Genomic DNA, 21366 nt, shown 5'->3' on the forward strand with positions numbered 1-21366 from the left:
GCTGTAGGCTTCCATTTATAGAGCCAAGAAAGCCTCAAATAGACTGCAGACTGCAGGGAGCCCATGACAACAATTACAGCCAAAACATTGCTGTCCATGATGACTGGACGATCTTACTGGAAGTATCAGAGTGGGGATTATTTACCTCTGATGCTTTTTCTCTATGCTTAATAAAATGTGAAAGTGCTCAGCAAATTAAAAAAAAATGTTTTGCCAACACATTTTACATTGTCAGTATGTTTGTCTGTGTTGATACTTTGTTCTTGAGCAAATGGTATTAGCAAAAGTTTCATAAAACTTCATAAAACTTTAATGATGACATTACATTACAACTGTGCATATGTAGAACCATATCGCACCCCTACTTATGTAGTTTTGCTCTGTACCTCAAGCATCCAAACACTTTTTAGACCGCTATAGACTTTTCTTTCTAATGCAATAAAAGCAAATGTTCAAAACACCAACAAAATGTTGACAATTATGACAGAAATGAAAGTAAAAAATTGACAGAAAGTAAAAAAAAAACATTGCACTTTTGTTTTTTTCTGTACGAATTCAGTTTCTTTATCAATAATGGATTTGTTTTTACTCCTAATGTTGTGCCCGGTGATTTTAACTTAAGAGACAGATGGTGTTTGTTTTGGATTCATTTTCATCCTTATGAAAACTCAGTCTATCAAAACTAATTTTCTAAACTGTCTGTAAATAATCAAATGTACGTAAGTGTCACTAGGGGAGGACAGTGATGCATATTTAAACACACACACACATCAGCTTTCTGATTAGGCTTAATATAATAGACTTTCATTGTTACTATTGTTTTTTTTTGCTTGTTTTGATTAGTTTTTTCTTTCTATATTTTTATATTTTTCAGTTTTACAGTTAAATATGAATTAATATTGTCTGATTAAGTTGTGTCCTAGTGTATATGCAGCAGTTTAATACTGCAGTTGAAATCCTGTTCTCCTGGATATGGGGTGTCGTTTCTTGTTAATTCTGGTATCACTGCAGAATTAATCAAACTACTTTATTGAACACACTCACCAATACTGGCAAAGACAACACCTTTGCCCTCAGAGTCACAACTGTTGGGGTTGATCAATGATACCTGACTCAGGTGCAGAATTGGGACATTACTCTTCCATTGTAGATACTGCTTCTAAATCAATTGTTCTCTATAAAGTGATTTTCTCTAGCGATTCTATAATGAGTTTATAGTTATTGGTTTTTTTTAGGTGTGTGGGGGGGGCTGTTGGGGGTTTGGCAGGATTGTTCAGGAGAATGTACTGAAATCTAAAACTCTAGGAAGTGAAAAACAACAACAAAAAAAAAGCTGTCAGTAAGTGAACCGTTCTCACTCTGTTCTCTTCACTTAATTCTGAGTTTACTGAAGCCTTGCCTGGAAAAGGAAAAGAACTCAGACAGGCTGTGAGTCTGTAAGAAATAGGGAAAGAATGGAAAAAGACATAGGTAGTGCTTCAGTCACCCGGATTATTCAGTGTTTAAAAAAAATGAATCATCAAGTGTTTCTAAACAAATATTTTTACTATTCTGGTATGTGCCCACCTGCAGTGTCCACCTTCAGTAATTATTCTTAACCACGCCAGTGAACGCCATCAAAAAGAATGGGCCACAATCATCTCAGCGTGGTGTGGTGCACATTCTAGCCGCAGCTGGTACTGTCCATCACTCCATAAGCCTCCTAACGCTGGAATAATCACTCTCGGAGAGGGGCAGAGTCTCCGTAACCTCCGAGTCATGCGATTCCGCCAACACATCAGAGATCACCTCTGTGGCACAGTGGGATGAAATGTTTTCTCTGGTCACTCATATATAGCCGAGACAAATTTTTGAAGACATTTCATGGCAACCAAACAGCTCATTTTCTTTTCCTGTCAAAGCTGTTTGTTAGATTCAGAAATTAGGTTTTGACAAAGTTTATCTGTTTATCAAGCTGGCGGGCATGCAGATCTTGATTTTGTTGAGTTCTACATGCTCCTGGATCAACGTTTTTATTGGCCCTAGAATAACATTGTAATTAACCATCGGATTTGAAGAACCAATTTGTAGTTTTTGTGAAGTTTGGGCTTACAATTAGTGTATGGTGCTTGTACATCAGTGTCATTCTGATTTTAGGAATTACTCATGGGTAATGTTAGGTTTAGGTGTAGAGATGTGGTCAAAATTAACCACATCTTGAGCACATAAAAATAAGGCAGCACGGTTAGATACAAATGCTAACCCACTTTATATTAGTGGGTCCCACTTTATATTAGGTGTCTTTACTACTGAGTACTTACATTTAAAATAATCATTGCAATCAATGCATTGTGTGCATACAAGTTTTTATATTGTACTTATATTTTACAAATACCTATATTTAATTAAATCTGTAATGAATTTATATAATTAAACATATAATTAACCTACTTTCTGTCTTCTGTTGATTGTTTCACTTGGTTCAGGTGTTCAGCCCGGGAGCGGCGACACCAGCCCCACTCTGGATCCAGAGCTCAACCCATCGTGTCGCAGAGCCATAGCCTGAGCCCACCAAAGACGCAGCTTTGGAATTGATCGTGTTTTACGCGCCATCACCAGAGAGCGTGACAGAGCCAAGGAGCGTCACTCAACCCAAGCTGATGACGTCAGACCATGTGCATGAGCCGGCAACAGAGCTCACCACAGTGGAGAATTCTTGGTACAACAAGAGCGTGGAGTAGAGCCCCGCCCACTGCACCAAGTCTAAAGGTGAGCTGATCATCGATCTGGGGCTACTGGATTTTCAGGAGGATTTAATAGACTTGGCATCGGACCTTAGCCCGTTCCTGTGTCCAGAGCCCCCGCTGGTCCCATCCAGCCGTCCCAAGCCCTCGCTGGCCTCGTCCAGCCGACCCGAGCCCCCGCTGGCCCTGTCACAACGTCCTGAGTCCCAGCCTCAGGGGTGCCCTCCAGAGACTATACCCCAATGGCACCCTCCAGATCCCCCTCCTGTGATTGTGCCTCCAGTGTTCCCTCCTGTGATTGCGCCTCGTCTCAGTTCTGTCCAAGATTTACTGTGTGGTTGTTATCTGCCTGTCTACGGTACTATTATTTCCTTGTTTGGTAATGATTAAAGTTTTTAACTATATATATATTTTCGTTGAGTGCTCCTTCCCAGAAACATAGCATGACAAAGAACCAAATGAATGAGTAAAATTAGTAATTGATGCTATGTTGAAACTTCCTAAACGTGAGAGGATATTTTTTTTAATCCAGTGGTCAAATGCTGTGTATAGCCAGCTGACTAGTGACTGCCTTTTGTGTGAACGTCCATAAAACAATTTTTTTTAAACGAAGGCTATTTAAGAAAGGAATATTTAAAAGATGAAAAAGAGAATTAATAAATTGTGTATTCATTATTGCTAATGTGTGAATAATATGTAATCATGTAATTCATAAAAAAGTAACTCTTGTCTGATTATGAATATTTTAGCTACAGGTACTTATTTTTTGGAATCTGACTGCATAATATTCCAGATTATATGTATTTAGTTCCTACTTAGCTCTGCCTTATGCTATGTAATTTAATTTAGGGGAAATTGGATAAAATCTTTTTCTTCACCTGCTAAGTATGCTGTGGTAAACCACCAATATTGTGCATTCCATGTGACTACTTGCTTTTTGAATGCAAATTGCTTTAAATTAAACTTTCTGTACCGAATTATTTGTCCATTACTTGTTATCCATATTCATAGAATGGAAATTAGTCTTTGGCACTAGCAAAGAATATCTAAATAGAAAAAAATTAGACATTGGTCAAGATTAAACATGGTGTATTGCAAAAATAACACATGTTGGTGCGTGGTGCGTGGTGACCTTCAACATCTAGGTCATGGATTTGGGAGAACACTTACTGATAACATTCATATTTTAAATGCACTAGGTGATCAAATAAAATGACAATGAGTTACCAGTCACAAACATAAAAATGTGTTTAGGATTATTATGTGTCAATGTTTTGTGTTTTTATCCATCAACATCCAATAACACACTTGGTATAGAAGTAAGTGATGCATCTAATTATGAAATCATAGACTGTCCCTCAAAATCCAATCAGAAGTGCTCACTGGGGATGCATATTACACCCTGTGTGAACGCTGATCTGTTTCAGCTGTTCATTTGTGATTGGTTACCCGAGCTGGATGTTAATACCAGGCGTAAACAGGGCCTAGGTCACTTTGGATATAAGCCTCTGCCAAATTCATGAATGCAGATGTAGAGGTGCTAAACAAGACCCGTCATTAAAGTCTGAAGCACAACCACGCAGGAAGGGAAGTCACAGAGATTAATCAATATATCTCACAAGCTCTGCCATAGAGTTGATAATGATATTGTCAAATCATCGCCTCATATGATTGAGAAATACATTGATATAACATTTAGTGAAGAGGGATAATATTACCTGAGCACAGGGCCAAGAGGAGAGAGTGGCCACAACCCTGAGGGAAAGAGTGTGTGTTTGCATGAGCCACAGATTGACAGTTCGGAAAATAATGTTGTCATTTCCCCTGTGGTCATAGCGTTCCATCCTCTGCCCATCATCCTGTAAGCTTAGCATGCTAAATACAAAATTAACAGCCTAAACACAGCCATGACCCATGCAGACAGTGGGTTTAAACATGAGGAGACAAAACTTCACTCCCATATGACACAATATGAGAGTAGTCGTGCAAAGACTGTTGTAGTTTGTATATATATATATATATATATATATATATATATATATATATATATATATATATATATATATATATATATATATACACACACACATATCCAAGTATGTTCATATTACACCAAGATGAATCGTCACTTTTCACTCCAAAATAAAACTTTTTCTTTCTCATTATATGCAATAGTGCCTTAATTAACTAAGAAGAACAACAAACATAACCACTTGTTTGCCAATACAGTGTAAATAATGCATCTATGTATTTTTGCATTACAATAATGAATAACTAGTAATAGATACAAATTTGTGAACATTTTATGTTTACTTGCTTATTCCCAGGGTTGTCAGGGAGTCATAGTCACAGCCCAAGTCACCAGCCACCACATTCACCACATCCCAACCACTAATCACTAATCAATAATTCTAATCACCGTCACCTGTCCTTTGCAAAGCATTCCTCAGTTGACCACACTCTCTGGTCGCAACAATGCCGTAGTCAATACCCTGACTGCTCAGCAATTACCTGTGACTTACCTTCTAGATTCCCACTGCTCCTGTGCTCCACCATCTTCACACTCCTGTGGACGAGCAAACGTGGCCTTTCTGATCTTGCTGCTGGCAGGACAAGCACTCCTCCAAAGCTCAGTATTGGTGGCTTTAAATGGCCCGTGATGTCTCCCAGTTTGTTCAACGATGTTTAGTCTGTGCCATGTCCAAGACCCCTCATCGTCTACCTGCTGGTAAACTCACTCAATTAACCATTCCTTGCTGTCCCCGGTTCCACATCAGAGAAGACTTTGTCACTGATCTCCCAAACTCGGATGGCAACACCTATATTTTAGTAGCAGTAGACAGATTCCAAGGCCTGCTGCTTAATCTCCCTTATCAACATTGGCCACTGCAGAAGCCCTATTCCACAAAGTCTTCCACTACTATGGCATCCCGAAGGATGTCAACTCTGATCATGGGCCCAGTTCATTTCCCAGGTCTGGAAGGTTTTCTTCAAGCTCCTTGGTGTGTCTATCTTCCGGTGTCCATCCCCAGACAAACGCCCAGACTTGATCGGAAGATACAGGAGCTTGGGATATACACTCTGGAAGAAAATCTGAAGACCAGGAGAAACATTACAGAAGTATTCATATTTCATGCTGGTGGATCGTAATCAGGTTGTAAGTACTGCTTCACAATGTAAAAAGAAGAAATAGGACCAAGAGACAAAAAACAAAGTAAAATAGGCAATTTATTAAAAACCATTTAAACTCAAACAGGCTGTTCATCAGCTGATCAAAAGTTTTAGACCATAGCCTTAAAAAGTGAAAATGAAGGCAAGCCCAATAACCATAAGACAACATCGGTCAGAGAAGGGTATCAAGAACAGAAAGCATCTTTAAAGGCCAGCTCTCCTTTCATGACACAACCTTGACATTTGTAATTTGGAAGAGAGCAACAAACATGGGACACTGAAAGTTTTATTCTCCGATGAGAAAAATTTTGCCTTGGGCAGTCCTGATGGCTTCCAACGTTACTAGCATGAAATACTGTTCAGTTTCTTTTTTTTGTGTTTTAATAACTCAATGTATCTTCATGAGTTACAGGGTTTAAATTGGTTTCCTCTGTGTACGTTTGTTATTTTGACTTTCAAAGCTTTGGAACATTTGCTCTTTGACATTCAACCGAAACTGCCTTGCTCTCAGTTGATGAAGACCTAAGACTGGCAAGAGCAGCTTTCAGATCTTCAATACTTATCTTGCTGGAACCACCAGGTCCTTCTGTCAACACTATTGGCAAAGGGCATCTCAGGAACCGCACTCCAGTGGTTTGAGTCATACCTCTCAGATAGGTTCTTCAAGTAATCTTGAAGAGGTGAGGTGTAACATCTAACGACATCTAACTACTGGGGTGCCTCAGTGCTCAGTTCTTGGACCATTTCTCTACTTTGTCTAGCAAGATAAAGCATCCCTAGCTTAATTTTGCTGGATGAAGGACTATCACCTTTAACTTACCAATCTTGTCAAGACAGAACAGTTTGTGATTCCAGCAAACTCATAGTTTCATCACAATGTCACCATCCATTTGTCCATGGCTGTTTAACTCCTTCAAAAACAGCCAGAAACCTTGGAGTTGTGACTGATGACCAGCTGACTTTCTCAGGCCACATTGCTAAAATCCTGCAGATTTGCTTCATACAATTTTAAGAAGATTAAGCTCTTTTGTTTGGAACATGCTTCACAACTCCTTGTTCAAGTGCTGGTTCTGTCCAGGCTGGACTATTTTAATGCTGTCTTGGCAGGTCCTCCAGCCAGTTCTATTAAACCTTTACAATTAATCCAGAACAACAAGATCAGTTTTTAATTAGCTGAAAATAATGCATATCACACCTTTTTTTAATTTTGTAGTGGCTACCAATAGGTGCTTGCATAAAACTGAAGGCATGGATTTTTGCCTACAGAAGCACCATTGGCTCTGCACACCTGTCACGTCTTTTGTTGTTGTTTTTGTCATGTGCCACGTGTTCCGTGTGACCTACTTTTGTTAATATTGTTATTGTCTTCACCTGTGTCTAGTTAATTTAGTGATTTCCCATTTGTATTTAAGTTCTAGTTTGATCCTATGTATTGGTCGGTTCTCGTCTTTAATGTACATGTGGTGTTTGTCCTGCCTGCCTGCCTGCCTGCCTGCCTGCCTGCCTGTAAAGACATTGTTTATTCCGTTCTGAGAAGATTAAAGCATTTACTTTACCTTATGCTTGTTGCGTGCTCTCCTGCTAACCACCGCACGACAACTCCTTTACCTAATTTTTTTAGACTTATGTGTTTTATAAAAAAATGGATGAACAATTATTTTTTTGTTGCAGTCAAAGGCAAGCCAGTCTGCCTAGTCTGTGGGGATGCTCTAATTGTAATGAAAAAGTTAACACCCTTTGGCAGAGTTTGGGTGCCCAACAAGCAGCTGTCACAAAATCGCATTTTGACAGAGAGAATGTTATTCAAGTTTTGTGGTAAGTGAGCTAATGGCTAAAAAACTTCATTCTGAAGGAGAGTTCGTGAAAGAGTGTCTTGTTGCTGATGCGGAGCTGCCCAACTAGCCATCTTTGTGCGTGGAATTACTACTGAGTCTGTAGTAGAAACGACCTGAAACGACCTAGAAATTGGTGTTTTTGCAAGCAACACATGGAAGGTGAGGATTTGTTTGAGCAAGTTGTTTTGGCAATGAAAATATTTGCATTACCGTATGAAAAGTTAAGTGGCCCTGCTATAGATGGAGCTCCTCTCATGCTTGGTCCACAAAAGTTTGGTCAACTACATTGGTCAAAAAATATCATCTCAGTCATCTCAGTTTTGATCCAAGTGATTTAGTTGTATGCTACTGTATTATACATCTAGAGAGTCTGTGTGCACATTCCCTGAAGCTAACGACAACTGTCATTTCCACAAAAAATTTCATGAAAAACAGGGGGCTAAATAGCTGGCAGTTCAAAGAGTGATCCTGAGTCTGAGTATGGAGATCTGATTTACCATTGTAAGGTGCAATGACTCAGTCGTGCAGATATGCTCACATGGTTTTACAGTTTGAGGGAAGAAGTAAATTCATGGAGATTAAGGGAAAACGTGGAACTGTTGTGGAAATGTTGTGGAACTTAGTGATGACAAGTGGTTCAGAGATTTGCCGTTTATAGTGGACATAACCACGTATCTGTCAGAACTGAATCTTTCCGAATTAGATTCTCAGGTCTTTGTTTCAAATGTGAAATCATTTGAGGCGAAATTAAAGCTGTGGCAATTGGAAAAGGGTAATACTGTGCATTTTCATACAAGAACAAAAGCCTGCTATGACAGCTGAGTATGCTAGTGAGTGTGCAAAGCTGCTTCAGGCATTTGGCGAGAGGTTTCAGGACATGAAAAGTAAACAAAATGAACTCAAGATATTTGCTTCGCAGTTTAATGTGGAACCTTGTGAAGTACCTGACAACCTGCAGCACAAAATAATTGAGCTGCAATGCAATGATGAGCTCAAAACAAAGTACAACAACCTCCCCCTGCTTGAGTTTGATAAACTGTATGTATGTTCTAAGGATTTTCCCATTCAGAGAAGACATGCACTGAAGTTTGCATCTCTGTTTGGGACAACCTACTGCTGTGAGCAGTTCTTTTCAAAACTGACTCTTGCAAAGACTCAATTTCTGCACAAAACTGACTAACTTGGAAAACCAGCTGCGAGTAGCATCGTCATCAATACCATCTGACATCAGACGCCTTGCCAAAGAGAAGCAGTTCTAACCATCGCATAGAGAGGTTAGTGATATATATGTTTAATAATTTAGTATGCCCCTTAAAGGATGTTATAAAAATGTAAATGGCCCTTGATAGAAATAAAGGTTCTCCACCAGTGAATGTTGCACAGAATTACTGTCACTGACTTAAATCATCCCACCTGGTGAAATGACCTGCCCAACTTAATGCCAGCAGCTGAGACCTTCGTCATCTTCAAGAACATATCTCCGTAACATTTCCATGGTCTGTTTTTAATAAGTAACTATACAGGAAAGTAATAGGTAGAACTACACCAGGGGTGCCCATTCCTGCAAACTGCAGCTTCAACTCTAATCAATCACAAACAGATATTTAATTGAGAACTATACTTAGGAACTACGACCACCTAATGTTGAAAATGTTGAAAATGAACTTAAAAATGTTAATAATCAGAAAGTGTTTGAATTAGACTATTATTTTAACGTGAAAATAATGTTATTCCTCACACATAAATTAATAATTTATTTTACATTTCATGTCTGACATATACTTTACAATCATGCATTTGTGTGAGGCACGACTGTTATTTTACCAGTAAGTAATTTGGAGTGGCATACATTCTGAACATTCTGAGTTCATAATTGCGAATTAATTAAATCATGAGCTTGTCAGCATCACTTCCTAATTAATACAATTGTTATTGTTCTATGTTCTTGTTTGAAATAAATAAAGAACATCCATCCTTTGGTAAGAGTAGGAGTTTCCACAAAGAATCTAATTGTTCAGGTTTAAAGGGGTCAGCGATTTTAAGTTTCCCTTTGGAGTGTTACAAGCTGCTTTTGTGTAGATAAGATCCCTAAAGTTGCAAAGACTAAAGTCTCTCAAACAGATATTCTTTATAAAAGTTAAGACTCCCAAAATAAACCCACATGTTTAGGTCAATATTTATGCTTTGATTTCATTCCTAAGAGCACATCTGTCTGTCACTACTGACAGAATAGAGTATGCTATGTGCGTCCAGCCGGTAATCTCCAAAATGGCGCAAGGGTGATGTTACGTTAGGGTGATCTTCTTGTCACTTTATAACGTTACGGTTGAACCACTGATGGCAGATTAACTATTCTGACGATGTCTTTCATTATTTTTCTAGCCCTTGTAAAGTGTAATTTACTTGGCAGTTAATGGGACAGTCACAAGCCTCCCGGTTTTCATCTAAAATATCTTAAACTGCGTTCCAATGACTAATTAAGTTTTTACAGGTTTGGAATGACATGGGGGTAAGTGATTAATGACTAAATTTTCATTTTGGGGTGGAGTAACCCTTTAAACAAGGAGCCTTACTGTCATTGAACAAATCAAAATTCCATTATCTAATATGTCGGAATATTAAATTCATTCAAACAGTATTGGACAAGTCTGTGATCTGTCAGTGGATCATTGCGGTTCAGTGGTTGAGGTGTCTCCTGTGCCATTAAGCTGCATATCCACATCAAAATATTCACAACTCTATGCTTCAGAGATATTATTTATACCATTACACAGCTGACTGGCACAATTAAATTTTTTGAAAGTTTATTTTATTTGTTATAGTAAAAACATTAAATGTAGCATACACAAAGCGCAAGTAAGGTCTATGTAAAATTTTAATAAGCAATATTTTAGAAAAATATTATAATTTTTTTTTTCCAATTCCTCTATTTTGCCTTCACAAAATGGTGTTCTAAAAAGTTCGTGCACGCATCATGTTACTGTAGACATTTCTCGAAGTATCGATCCTGTGTCACTAATTTTCTGCTCCAGTGACTGTGGACCCCAGCAGAACAATTTCACTTAACTGAAGGACACAGGCACGTCTGTATGCACAAAGAGAGAGAGGGTATTAATCCTTGTCCTTATTTTCTGAAAAAAAAAAGAATACATTTGTTATCTTTGTAAAGCACAAAATGATCTGGAAAATTGACTGGAGTCTGGCAGTTACCTGATAGAAATCTGCAGTTAAATTAAGTTCTCTATGTTCATCTCAGTTTCTAATTTCAGATGACAGTGCTGTGGTGTTGTGTAAATATAATGAATCACACCCCAGTGCCTATTTTCAATTATCAATTATTTGACATCAGTGTGTGTATGCAAATATGAGATCTGGTTAGCGTGTTTACTTCTGTGGATGAATGAAGCCACATCCTGGATATGCTTGCTAATAACCACATGCTCTTTGTTAAGCATAATTATCTTGGGGACTTATATATTAAAAACATACATATATTTCTTATATGTAAAGCTATAAGAAAGTTATACAGTTTATCAGGATAATTATAATGAAAAGCATAATGCAAATGATTAAGTACCTGGAGCCCGTGTGCTTTTCTATCTTTCACAGAGGATAGAAAGCACTGTTAAAGCAGTCAGAGTAGATGTGACTGTCCGAGTCGCTGAAGTCAGAATCAAAATCCCCATCATCTGGACCCTGCGTCAGGGGCTCCACTTCCTCATCTGAGGTAGAGGGGTGAGTCAGAATAATCCGAGGTATCTATCAAAGGGTCACATTGAAGTGAGAAGAGAGGGGAAAAGAAGAAGTGACAAATTTTACAGAGCTGTCACGAACTGCATTTCAAATTAGCCTCTTATTTAGTTTCTTTTTAAATGAAATTCTCTTTTTAAGCTCTTATTAGATAGTACAAAAGTTGACATTTTCTGTTTCCTCTTTATTGCTTTTCATTTAACTAAATCTAATCGGCATTTGGTATGAGCATTATTTGCATTTAAAACGGCTTAGTCATAGTTCTTATGCAGGGCTTGACATTAATACCCACCAACTCATCAAATGCGCGTTGATGATAGCTGTGGCGGGTACAAAGTTACTCCCAATAACCACTCTGGCAGACTGAATTTTAAATACAACTAATCTGATTAAAACATCTAACTGCACTGAAATTTCAGTGAGAATGGTTTTGATTTTATGTCATTCATTGAATGTAAACGGAACTTAATAGGATAATGATAATGATAATGAGTAACAACAAGGTAATGAGGCTCATGCCCCTGCTTCAAACAACAATAGAACCCTGCCTAAAACACAATAGAAGATGTAATGGGTTTAATGGTTATAATGGGAATTGCATTGGTTTTTATGGCGTCTACCGGTATATGATGGATTCCATTTGTGGGACATTAAATCCTATTGGACAAACGCCCCAAAAGACACTGCAGAAAGAAATTTTCGAAATGGTTTTACTGGAAAAAGCTAATGGTTCATAATTTTTTTAATTATTTTAATGAACACCATTAGAATTTCTTTGATATTTTCTATTGGTCCTCTATTGTTTTTTTATTGAATCTCTTGGAGAAATCAAAATCAAAAAATCTAAACAAATGAACAACTCCATACAGAAGAAAAATAAAAATGTAAGTTTGTTTTTATATTGACAACATACAGCCAGTTGGTTAATGAAAATAGTTCCAAATAAAGATCACAGCAGAATACTTGTGCGCATGCAACACAAAGCAGTAGTGTATTGTTAATGAATGATTCACGTTTTTGAATCAACTGAGTCAATGATTCAGGGGTCCATTCATAAGAACAGGTACTTGCTTCATTCTTGAATGACTCAGCCGTCTGAACGAAGATAAGATATGAATATAAATATGAATATAATGTAACATACATGTACAGTATATAGATTGATTTTGTAGATACTGATTTAATTTGATTGGTAACAGCACTATATTATTATATTAAGTGAAATTATTAATAAAATGTATGAATTTGTTATGAAAGATTATGCATGCATTTAATACGGTGAGGGCAAAATGCTCCCATAAATATTTCGGGGTTATAATTGATGACAAACCAATCTTTGAAACTAATGTATTAGTTATTTATAAGGAAGTTCAGCAAAGGCTGTTTTTTTTTAAGTAAAATGGGAACATTCAGTGTATTTACCAAAATCATATAAAAATTTTGACTCGTTTTTACATTTTAAGTTGTTTATTGCATCGGTGCTTTCTTTCTGTATTGTAGTCTGGTTCGGTAATCTCATACTGTCAAATAGGAAAAGGATAAATAATCTCGTCAAAAATTATCGGAATGAGTCAACCCATAAATCAACCCGTTGCGATCTACCACAAATAGGTTTTAATGAACGCACACTCAATTATTATGAATTTGGGCGATCCGCTGCAAAAGGAATTTCAATTGCTGCCCTCAGGGCATTGGTTTAAAGTATCGAGTGGAAACACAAAATGTTTTAAGTAGCTATTATGAATTGTTAATTTGACTGGGGTGTTGTGCTTTATATGTGAAAGTGTTGTCTGTGGATTATGTGCTGTTCGTATGTGTTGTGACATAGCTGCTAAAATAGTTCACCCTAAGATGGACAATAAAGCCAAACAAACAAAAAATAGTGTATATAGTGCTAGTGTATCTTATGCATGTTTGCTATGCAATTGAATACATTTTCCTGTATATGGAAAATATACACCGGAAAAAAGCAGCTCACATTGGACCATATAGAAAGGAAATTATCGAGGCCATTGACACATTTCATAGACCTGTCAAAGGCGCACAAATCAGGCAGAAATGTCTACAGAGCCCCGGAAATGACAGGGATTTCATGTATAGCTTTTATATAACTCATATTTAAATGCTTTTACATTCTCAAGAAATTGAGTTTTTTGCCTCATATCTCATATTATATCCACCACCTTTTTTGCATTATATGCACGCAACATTTCTCTTTTCTTCCTTTAGGGGCTCCATAGAAATAGATGGAAAGGTATCTGCAAAAAAATGATTAAATAAATAAAAACCATAATACCTGTGCTCATCCTTATTTTCACGTGGCTTTCCCTCCAGCGACCTGTCACTTACATCACTTACAATCGAATCAGTTCCCAGTAGACAAAATCTGTCTGTTTTTGAGAAGCCATATCACTCAGCTATGTATCATGATAAGGAAAAAAGATGATTGCAACTTCCATTTAGTTTCTTTTGTAAGTGTCTGCTAAATGATTAAATGTCAATGTTTAATGCAAACTTTAAAACAATATTAACTCTACTGAAGTTGTTCTGGAAACCAAGGTGAGACTTTTCTGCGTTCACAAATGTAGATGATACATTTAGTTAATTGTCAGGTTGGGCAAAGCTTGTTTAGTCTTGGTTGCAATTTCTGTTTCTGTAATTACTGTTATTATTATTTTATTTTTCTCTTATAGAGTGTATCGTAATATGCTTTACAAGTACATTTCTTCACAAAAACTCTGTGAGAAAAGGACAACCGGGCAGGAATGTTATTCATTATGCATAGTTTTAAAATGAAGGAGAGAACATTGATAAAAAGCATTGCCGAGATTTCATTGGTAAAACACATGCATCCGCACAGAAACACATTCTATCCTCCACACGTACCGTCATGGTATTTTTCACAACCTGCAGGGCATTGTTTTTGAAGGTCTCCGTGTCTTTCGTCGGCCGCAAGTCTTGTGCAGGATCATTCTGACAAAATGACATGGAAAGTATCAAGAAGGAAACAATAAGCAGTCGCAAAATAGCTTGTATTGATGTTCTTAGCAAACGGAAATGCATTAAAATGGGTGTAACTGACTCTGATGCCATTTCTGATCATTTGATTGCTTTTGCTCCTATAATAGAACCCCCAAGATCTTTTTTTATTTTTTTTTGTGTCTCTCTATATAATCTCCACACTCTTGACCTAAAGCCTACCGGTCCATTTCCATTGCAGACGGCAGCTTCTATCCTGTTAGTCATTGGGCTGCGGTCCAGGGTGGGATCAGTGAAGGATTGTGGGCCACTCGATCTGTTATTGCTCGTGGTAACATCCCACTCTTGGCTGACCTGGGGGTCTGCTGTCTCTACGGTGTCAGACCTCTCGTGCTGCTGTGGCTCCATGGGCATGCATCTCTCCCGTAGCACTTTCATTTTGATGCAGCTCCCAGCACTCCTCAGCACGCTGACAGCCTCATGGTGGCTGACCTCCTGCATGTCTTGGCCATTGACCTGGTGACACAAATGAAAAATGAGCTGCAGTGATTTGAAGGAAAGAGACAGAAAGGTGACAGAAAACCCCCGAAGCCAATGAATGAGAAAATGACAACCATTTATGTGAGGAAATGACCTGGTATCTTCATGAGGAAAGATGTCATTTCCACACCATGTAACCAAACAAGAGGAAAAGTGTCAGGTCATTGAGGAAAACAAGAAATCAGAAGGGCAAAAAGCTAAATATAAGTCATCAGTGGAAAACTATATTAAGGGAAATATTCATTGGAACCTTGCAACGTAATAAGAGCAATGAATGGTGCAAAAGGAAAGAACCTATTGGAATTACTTTTTTTCTGAGTCTATGATAGAAAATGCAGACTAACAAATAAATGTAAAGATTTAAATTAAATATGTATGGATTTTTACTCTACTTCGAAAACAAAGGAATATCTGCAGATTGATAGAACATCTGTTTTGAGGGTTTTGCATACCATCCAACAAAATAAAAGGCCTGATAAAGTGAATGGGAAAGTTGTGGCAATCTTCTCTGTGAAATTAATCTTTTTTTTTCCAGATCTCATTGAAATTACAGAGAGTACCCTCAGTGTGAAAAAAATCAATTATTGTACCCATTCCTAAAAAGGCCATTGACTGTTTCAGACCAATTTCTTTAACATCATTATTAATGAAATGTTTTGAGAATAGCATTCAATGCTATTCATCCATTTCTTTTAGCTGAGCGTGTGCTGTCTAAATTCGATGTTCCTAAGGGTTTAGTAGTCTGGATTTTAATGTTTCTGACCAGAAGATCTCAAACAGCACGGATGAATGGAGAACATTCCCAGGAAATGTATTTCTCATTGAGCTGTATTCTTTCACCTTTATTACTTATTTTATATACAGATAGGCGCAGAAGTCGATATCAAGATATATCATTAATATTATTAAATATGTCGATGATACAGTGGTGTTAAGTCTGTAGCAGAGTTCTTATTTACAAATCAATGTTTCTAAAACAATTGAATTTATAATTTGGTTGATATTCCATCTATGATAGTTATTGCGTGTAAAAATAGTTGAGAAGGTCAGTTCATATAAGTATTCAGGTACATTAATTGATGATAAACATAGTTAGGTGGAAAACACAAACATGATTGTAACGAAAGCACAAAAATGGTTATAATTACTGAGGAAGCTTATGTCCTTTGATGTGGATACATCCATATTAACAATGTTTTATAGATATTTTATTGAAACTGTTTTGATATTTGCTACAACTTGTCGGTTTTATGGATTAAATGTTAAAAGTAGATCCCAGCTGCAGAGCATCGACAACTTAAGGTCCAAGATTACAAGTTCTGTACAGCAGGGTTTGTCTGCTCTGTGTGAGTGAAACACTTTTAAGGGAAATAATCCTATAAATGGCTTATAACTTCTGTCACTGCTTACAAACTTAGTATAAGAGAAAATATCCTAAACTGACATGTGCCACATGTTTCTTTAATGTAATGACATTACTTCAACTGTACTGTAAGTGTGACTTTCATGTCCAAATGCTTGTTCTCCCCACAATGCTGCTTGGTTGCCTGTTGCTTTAAAGCTCATGGGGTCACAACAAACTCTTAATCAGCATCTGTATGATGATGCCCTCCAATGGCCATCAGAGAAACAACTACATTCATTCTGATGGTCACGTAACAGGACATACATATGCGTTGCTTAAATTCATGTCACTTAGTAGAACCTAACCAAATTGCATACATGACAGCTCTGTTTCGAGTTTAATTCTGTTTATAAGCTTGTTTCCTCATGAGGATCAAAATATTTTTGCCGTCCTTTTGGAGCAATTGGGTTTCCATAACATAGGGAATTAAATGGCTCAAAAAAACACACAAAATCTATAATTGTTAATTGTATCTTTGAAGGCAAGTATTCCCAGTTGCACCCATGCTTCCCAATTAGTCATTAAATCAATGTATTGTGAAACAGCATATGTAGATTATGATTTACCTCCAACACTCTATCCCCAACATGAACCCCTGCCTTCTCCGCGAGTCCTCCTTTAGACACTCTTGAGATGAAAATACCCTGGCATGAAGAAAAACAAATCAATCAGCACCCAGAAGAAAACGGCTAATTTCGGGACACTCATATCGTCAGTCAAATTGCAGGCTGGATGCACATTAGTATTCCAGTCTGTGTGTATATTTTATTGTAAATAGACCCACAGGAGCATGATAGTAATAGTGTGTAATGAGATTCAGGCGGTGGAGCTACAGGATGATAAGGCCTACCTCATCATTCGCTTTGTATGGCAAGGAGCCTTTCCCTCCTGCAATACAAATTCCTAGCCCTCCTCTCTGTCCGTTTACTTTGATCTGTAGCTGGAGGGACAGAAAACACCCTAAATTACCCCAAGAGTCAAACTCCAGAAGAGATATATTACAGGCTGAATTAGAGTAAAATCACCTACCTCACCTTATGCTAATACAATCAGAGTTTAACATAAATCAGACATATAAATTAAGTAATTTAGATGAAACCACTGAGTTTAGTTTAAAAGCTCATTAATTTTCCAGAGCCTCGTGAGATTACAAGAGATCAGAGACAAATGACACTAAATTAAATGTAATAGTGTGCAAATTTGATTATATGCATGTCAGGCAAGCAGTTCTGTCGAGCATATTAATATTAGTTAATACTAAATGGTAAATTATACTTCTGTGTGTGCAGAACAGATAAAAACCATGTCCGTTCAGTAGAATACAAGAGAAATTAGGTGAGGAGCTTAGTAAGGTAAGTAAAATCAATACTATTTGGTTCAAAATAGAATTTAACAATCCTAGCATTTAATAGGACATATATATCAATATTTGTTTTACATAAAAATGATGCACAATGGATTCTGTATCAGAGATACAAAGCTGAGCCTTTGCTCTGTCCAATTATGTTATACGTTATTAGCTGTAAAATACACACAGGACTGAATTCTAATTAATAATATGGAATTGGCTTTAACAATGTATGCGATTACTTCAGTTCAAGATTCAAAATTATATAATTGGTTTTTGAAGACTTGGCAGTAATTATTACACTGAAAGTTAAGATCACAAAAAAATAGTAGTTATTCTTATTTTTTATTGTTATCAAAAAGTCTTCATTTAAATGAGAATGCAAAGTGATTGCTGAGTTTTGCTTTGTTCATTATACATATTTTCAGTATATTAGGATTTGAACCTGGCCTCTAAGTATACTATAAAATTACACCACTAGACTATCATGACTCAGAGAATCCAAGCCTGTCACTGATGCTCCCTCAGAATGTCTAGGTGCATGATGCCCTCGCAGCTGATTATCTGTCTGTACTCTTACTCTTAATGGCACGTGTGAAACTTTTTGGGAAAAGGGCCGCTCTGACACAGCCGGATGGCTGAGCCTCTCCAAGCTGGTGTGATACTCTGGGTCATGGGCCGTGTCTCGGTGAAGATGGGTCACCAGGCGCTGAGTTTTGTATCTTTGAAGCTTCCTGTCGTGGCCGTTTTCTCCCCACTGGGGCTTAGGTTTGCGCCCCGCTCCATCCAGCTCTGAGAAATGACCTAAGCTGTACTGATGGAGAAACAGTGTTTTCAATTGATATGGTATATTTATTTCTTTTTATTTAAATATCATTATAAATTAATATTCACTCAGTATAAGAACATATATCAAAGTTTAGTACCACGCATTACTATATGATGATTGGACCAAGGTGTTTACAACCAGAGTCAGGTGCTTCTACACCCTTATTATTCATCATGTCCCTCTTGTATTAGTTATATGTAAAAGGTAGAGTTAGGTTTAGGGGTAGGAATAGGGTTAGGTCTATATCTTTGGACAATAAGGATGATCTCAGTCAACAAAAGAAAAAAATCATAGTGACCGTATCATGGTACTGCCACGAGCTTGTAAAGCAACCCACTTTCTATTATACCTATGTTCTATGAATTTTGGGGGAGTGTCAAGGATCAGATGTTCCACAGAAAAAAATGGCATAATGGCATGTAGTAACATGAGGATGAGTAAATAGTGATACATTTTTTAATCTCAAGTTAAAGTTACCTTTGAAGCAGACTTAAAGAAGCTGGTCTTACCTCATCAGGTGGCTCTTCCATCTCTTCTGCATCTTTCTCTGGACTGGAGGTGCGGCCATGTCCACCAGTGAGAGGAAACAAGTTGAGTCCAGACAGGCGGTCTTTTCCTGTGACCCAGCGCAGACCGGGAATGGGCCAGCCGTGGCTGCTGTTATTCACAGAGGTTTTAGCAACTCTGCACCCCTATAGATGACACAAGAACAGAAGTGATGAAATACTTTCAGTTTGCTTGTTAAAAATGTCACCTTTACACAAACTGTAAGACTGAAACTGAAGCGCACATATCTCATTAAAAAGCTGAAAATGAAGACATTTTTTAAATAGACACAGCAGTAAAAACAACATAAAAACACATGACAGAAAGTCATATGAAACTGACCTAAATAAACCTTTTTTATGCCCAATTAGACCTCACAAAATCGCAGAGCAATCATGCTGGAATGTTTTAGCATATTGCTAACATGTCTCTAGCAAGTTTAACATGTTTCTAATAAATTTCAACACATCTGGCAAATTCTGAGCTCATTGCTTAACCTTTGTAGACCTAATTAGACCTCCTAAAAGAGAAACCATGGCATGCTTTAGCCTGTTAGTATTTCTAGTGTGTTTTAACACTTTGCAAATGATACATGAATAATAGACAGATCAGTTGATGCTAGCATTAGCATTTGATGTAGCTTTAATATGTTGCTAGCATGTTATAGCATGTTTAAACAAACTGATAGTATGTTCCCTCTCAGAGAACTCATAAGCTACATATGATTGCTTTGGGAAAACCTCTTCGTGGTTGGCTTCGAGTTGGCTGTAGTTAAACTTCTCATTAAGTAACCCCATCTTGACCCCAAAGAATTAATAAATAACAGACCAGTTACAGACAAGTCTCCCTTTTCTGTCAAATATACTAGACAAGGTAGTACCTTCAGAACTATAATCATTCTTAGAGAAAAATGGTATCTGTGAGGATTTCCGATCAGGATTCAGACCGTACCATAGTACTGAGACTGCTCTCATTAAAATTACAAATGATGTGCTACTATCATTGTGGTTGTATCTCTTTATTAGTGCTATTAGATCTTAGTTCAGCAAATGACACTATCGACCACAACATTCTCTTGAATTGAACATAAAACTATGTCGCATTAGTGGAAGCGCCTTAGCATGGTTCAAATCGTATTTGTCTGACCACCATCAGTTTGTAAATGAAGAGGTATCATATCATTCACAAGTGAAATATGGATTATCTGAGGGCTCAGTACTTGGGTTTTCATGCTTTACATGTTACCTCTGGGAGATATTATCAAAAGACATGGTGTTAGCTTTCACTGCTATGCTGATGATACTTAGATCTATATTTCTTTGATACTAATCTTTTCTTTGAAAACCATGTTTCTAGCATCTGTAAAATTATGTTTTTCCACCTTAAAAAAAATATAAAAAATACAACCTATGCTCTCAACATCAAATGCAGAAATGTTAACTCATGTGTTTATGACCTCAAGGTTAGATTATTGTAATGCTTTATTGGGTGGAAGTTCTGCACACTTGATAAAGAAACTTCAGGTGGTGCAAAACGCAGCATTTAGAATCCTTACTAAACTCCTTATGGTTCTGACAATACTGCATTGGCTTCCTATCAAACATCGAATAGATAAAAAAAAAAAAATGTTAATAATTTATAAAGTTCTGAATGATTTAGCTCCTCAATACTTGAGTGAGCTCTTATCACATTATGGTCCGGCACGTCCGCTGCATTCTCAAAATTTATGACCCAAACTCTGGAACAATCTCCCTAACACTGTTCGGGAAGCAGACACACTTTGTCAGTTTAAATCTATATTAAAGACACATCTTTTTAACCTAGCCAACAAATAACACACTAATATGCTTCTATTATTCAAATTCGTTAAAGGATTGTTAGGCTGCATTAATTAGATCAGCTGGAACTGAGAAAACACTGGCATCTATGCTAATATTAGTCTATAAATAAAAGTGATTGATTGATTGATTGATTGATTGATTGATTGATTGATTGATTGATTGATTGATTGATTGATTGATTGAGGAATCTGTCTAATGGCCCTGCTGAAAAAAACTGTATATACTGGTTTGCTATGTTTTGAAGCTGGGATGCTGTTTTAAGCTGGTCTTTTGCTTAAACCAGCAAAGGACCAGCAAAAATCCATCTTAAACCACCAGCATCCCAGCTTTAAAACATACCAAACCAGCATATTCTGTATTTTTCAACAAGGGGGGAAGTAAAATGTCACAAAAAGGGTG

At 37.2% G+C, this 21366-nt stretch overlaps 1 protein-coding gene across 1 annotated transcript; it reads right to left on the reverse strand.

The window, feature by feature from the left end:
• Positions 1-11332: 11332 nt before the first annotated feature.
• LOC122341198 (erbin) lies at positions 11333-19923 on the reverse strand. The gene is made up of 8 exons (XM_043234547.1): positions 19867-19923; positions 19090-19272; positions 18332-18565; positions 17254-17385; positions 16970-17047; positions 14681-14974; positions 14366-14452; positions 11333-11488 (listed from the first exon to the last, which is right to left on the reverse strand). The coding sequence occupies exons 1-8, from the start codon at positions 19921-19923 to the stop codon at positions 11333-11335; spliced, it is 1221 nt and encodes a 406-aa protein (XP_043090482.1).
• Positions 19924-21366: the final 1443 nt, after the last annotated feature.

This window comes from Puntigrus tetrazona, unplaced genomic scaffold (genome assembly GCF_018831695.1).
Source record: "Puntigrus tetrazona isolate hp1 unplaced genomic scaffold, ASM1883169v1 S000001170, whole genome shotgun sequence".
Classification (NCBI taxonomy): domain Eukaryota; kingdom Metazoa; phylum Chordata; class Actinopteri; order Cypriniformes; family Cyprinidae; genus Puntigrus; species Puntigrus tetrazona.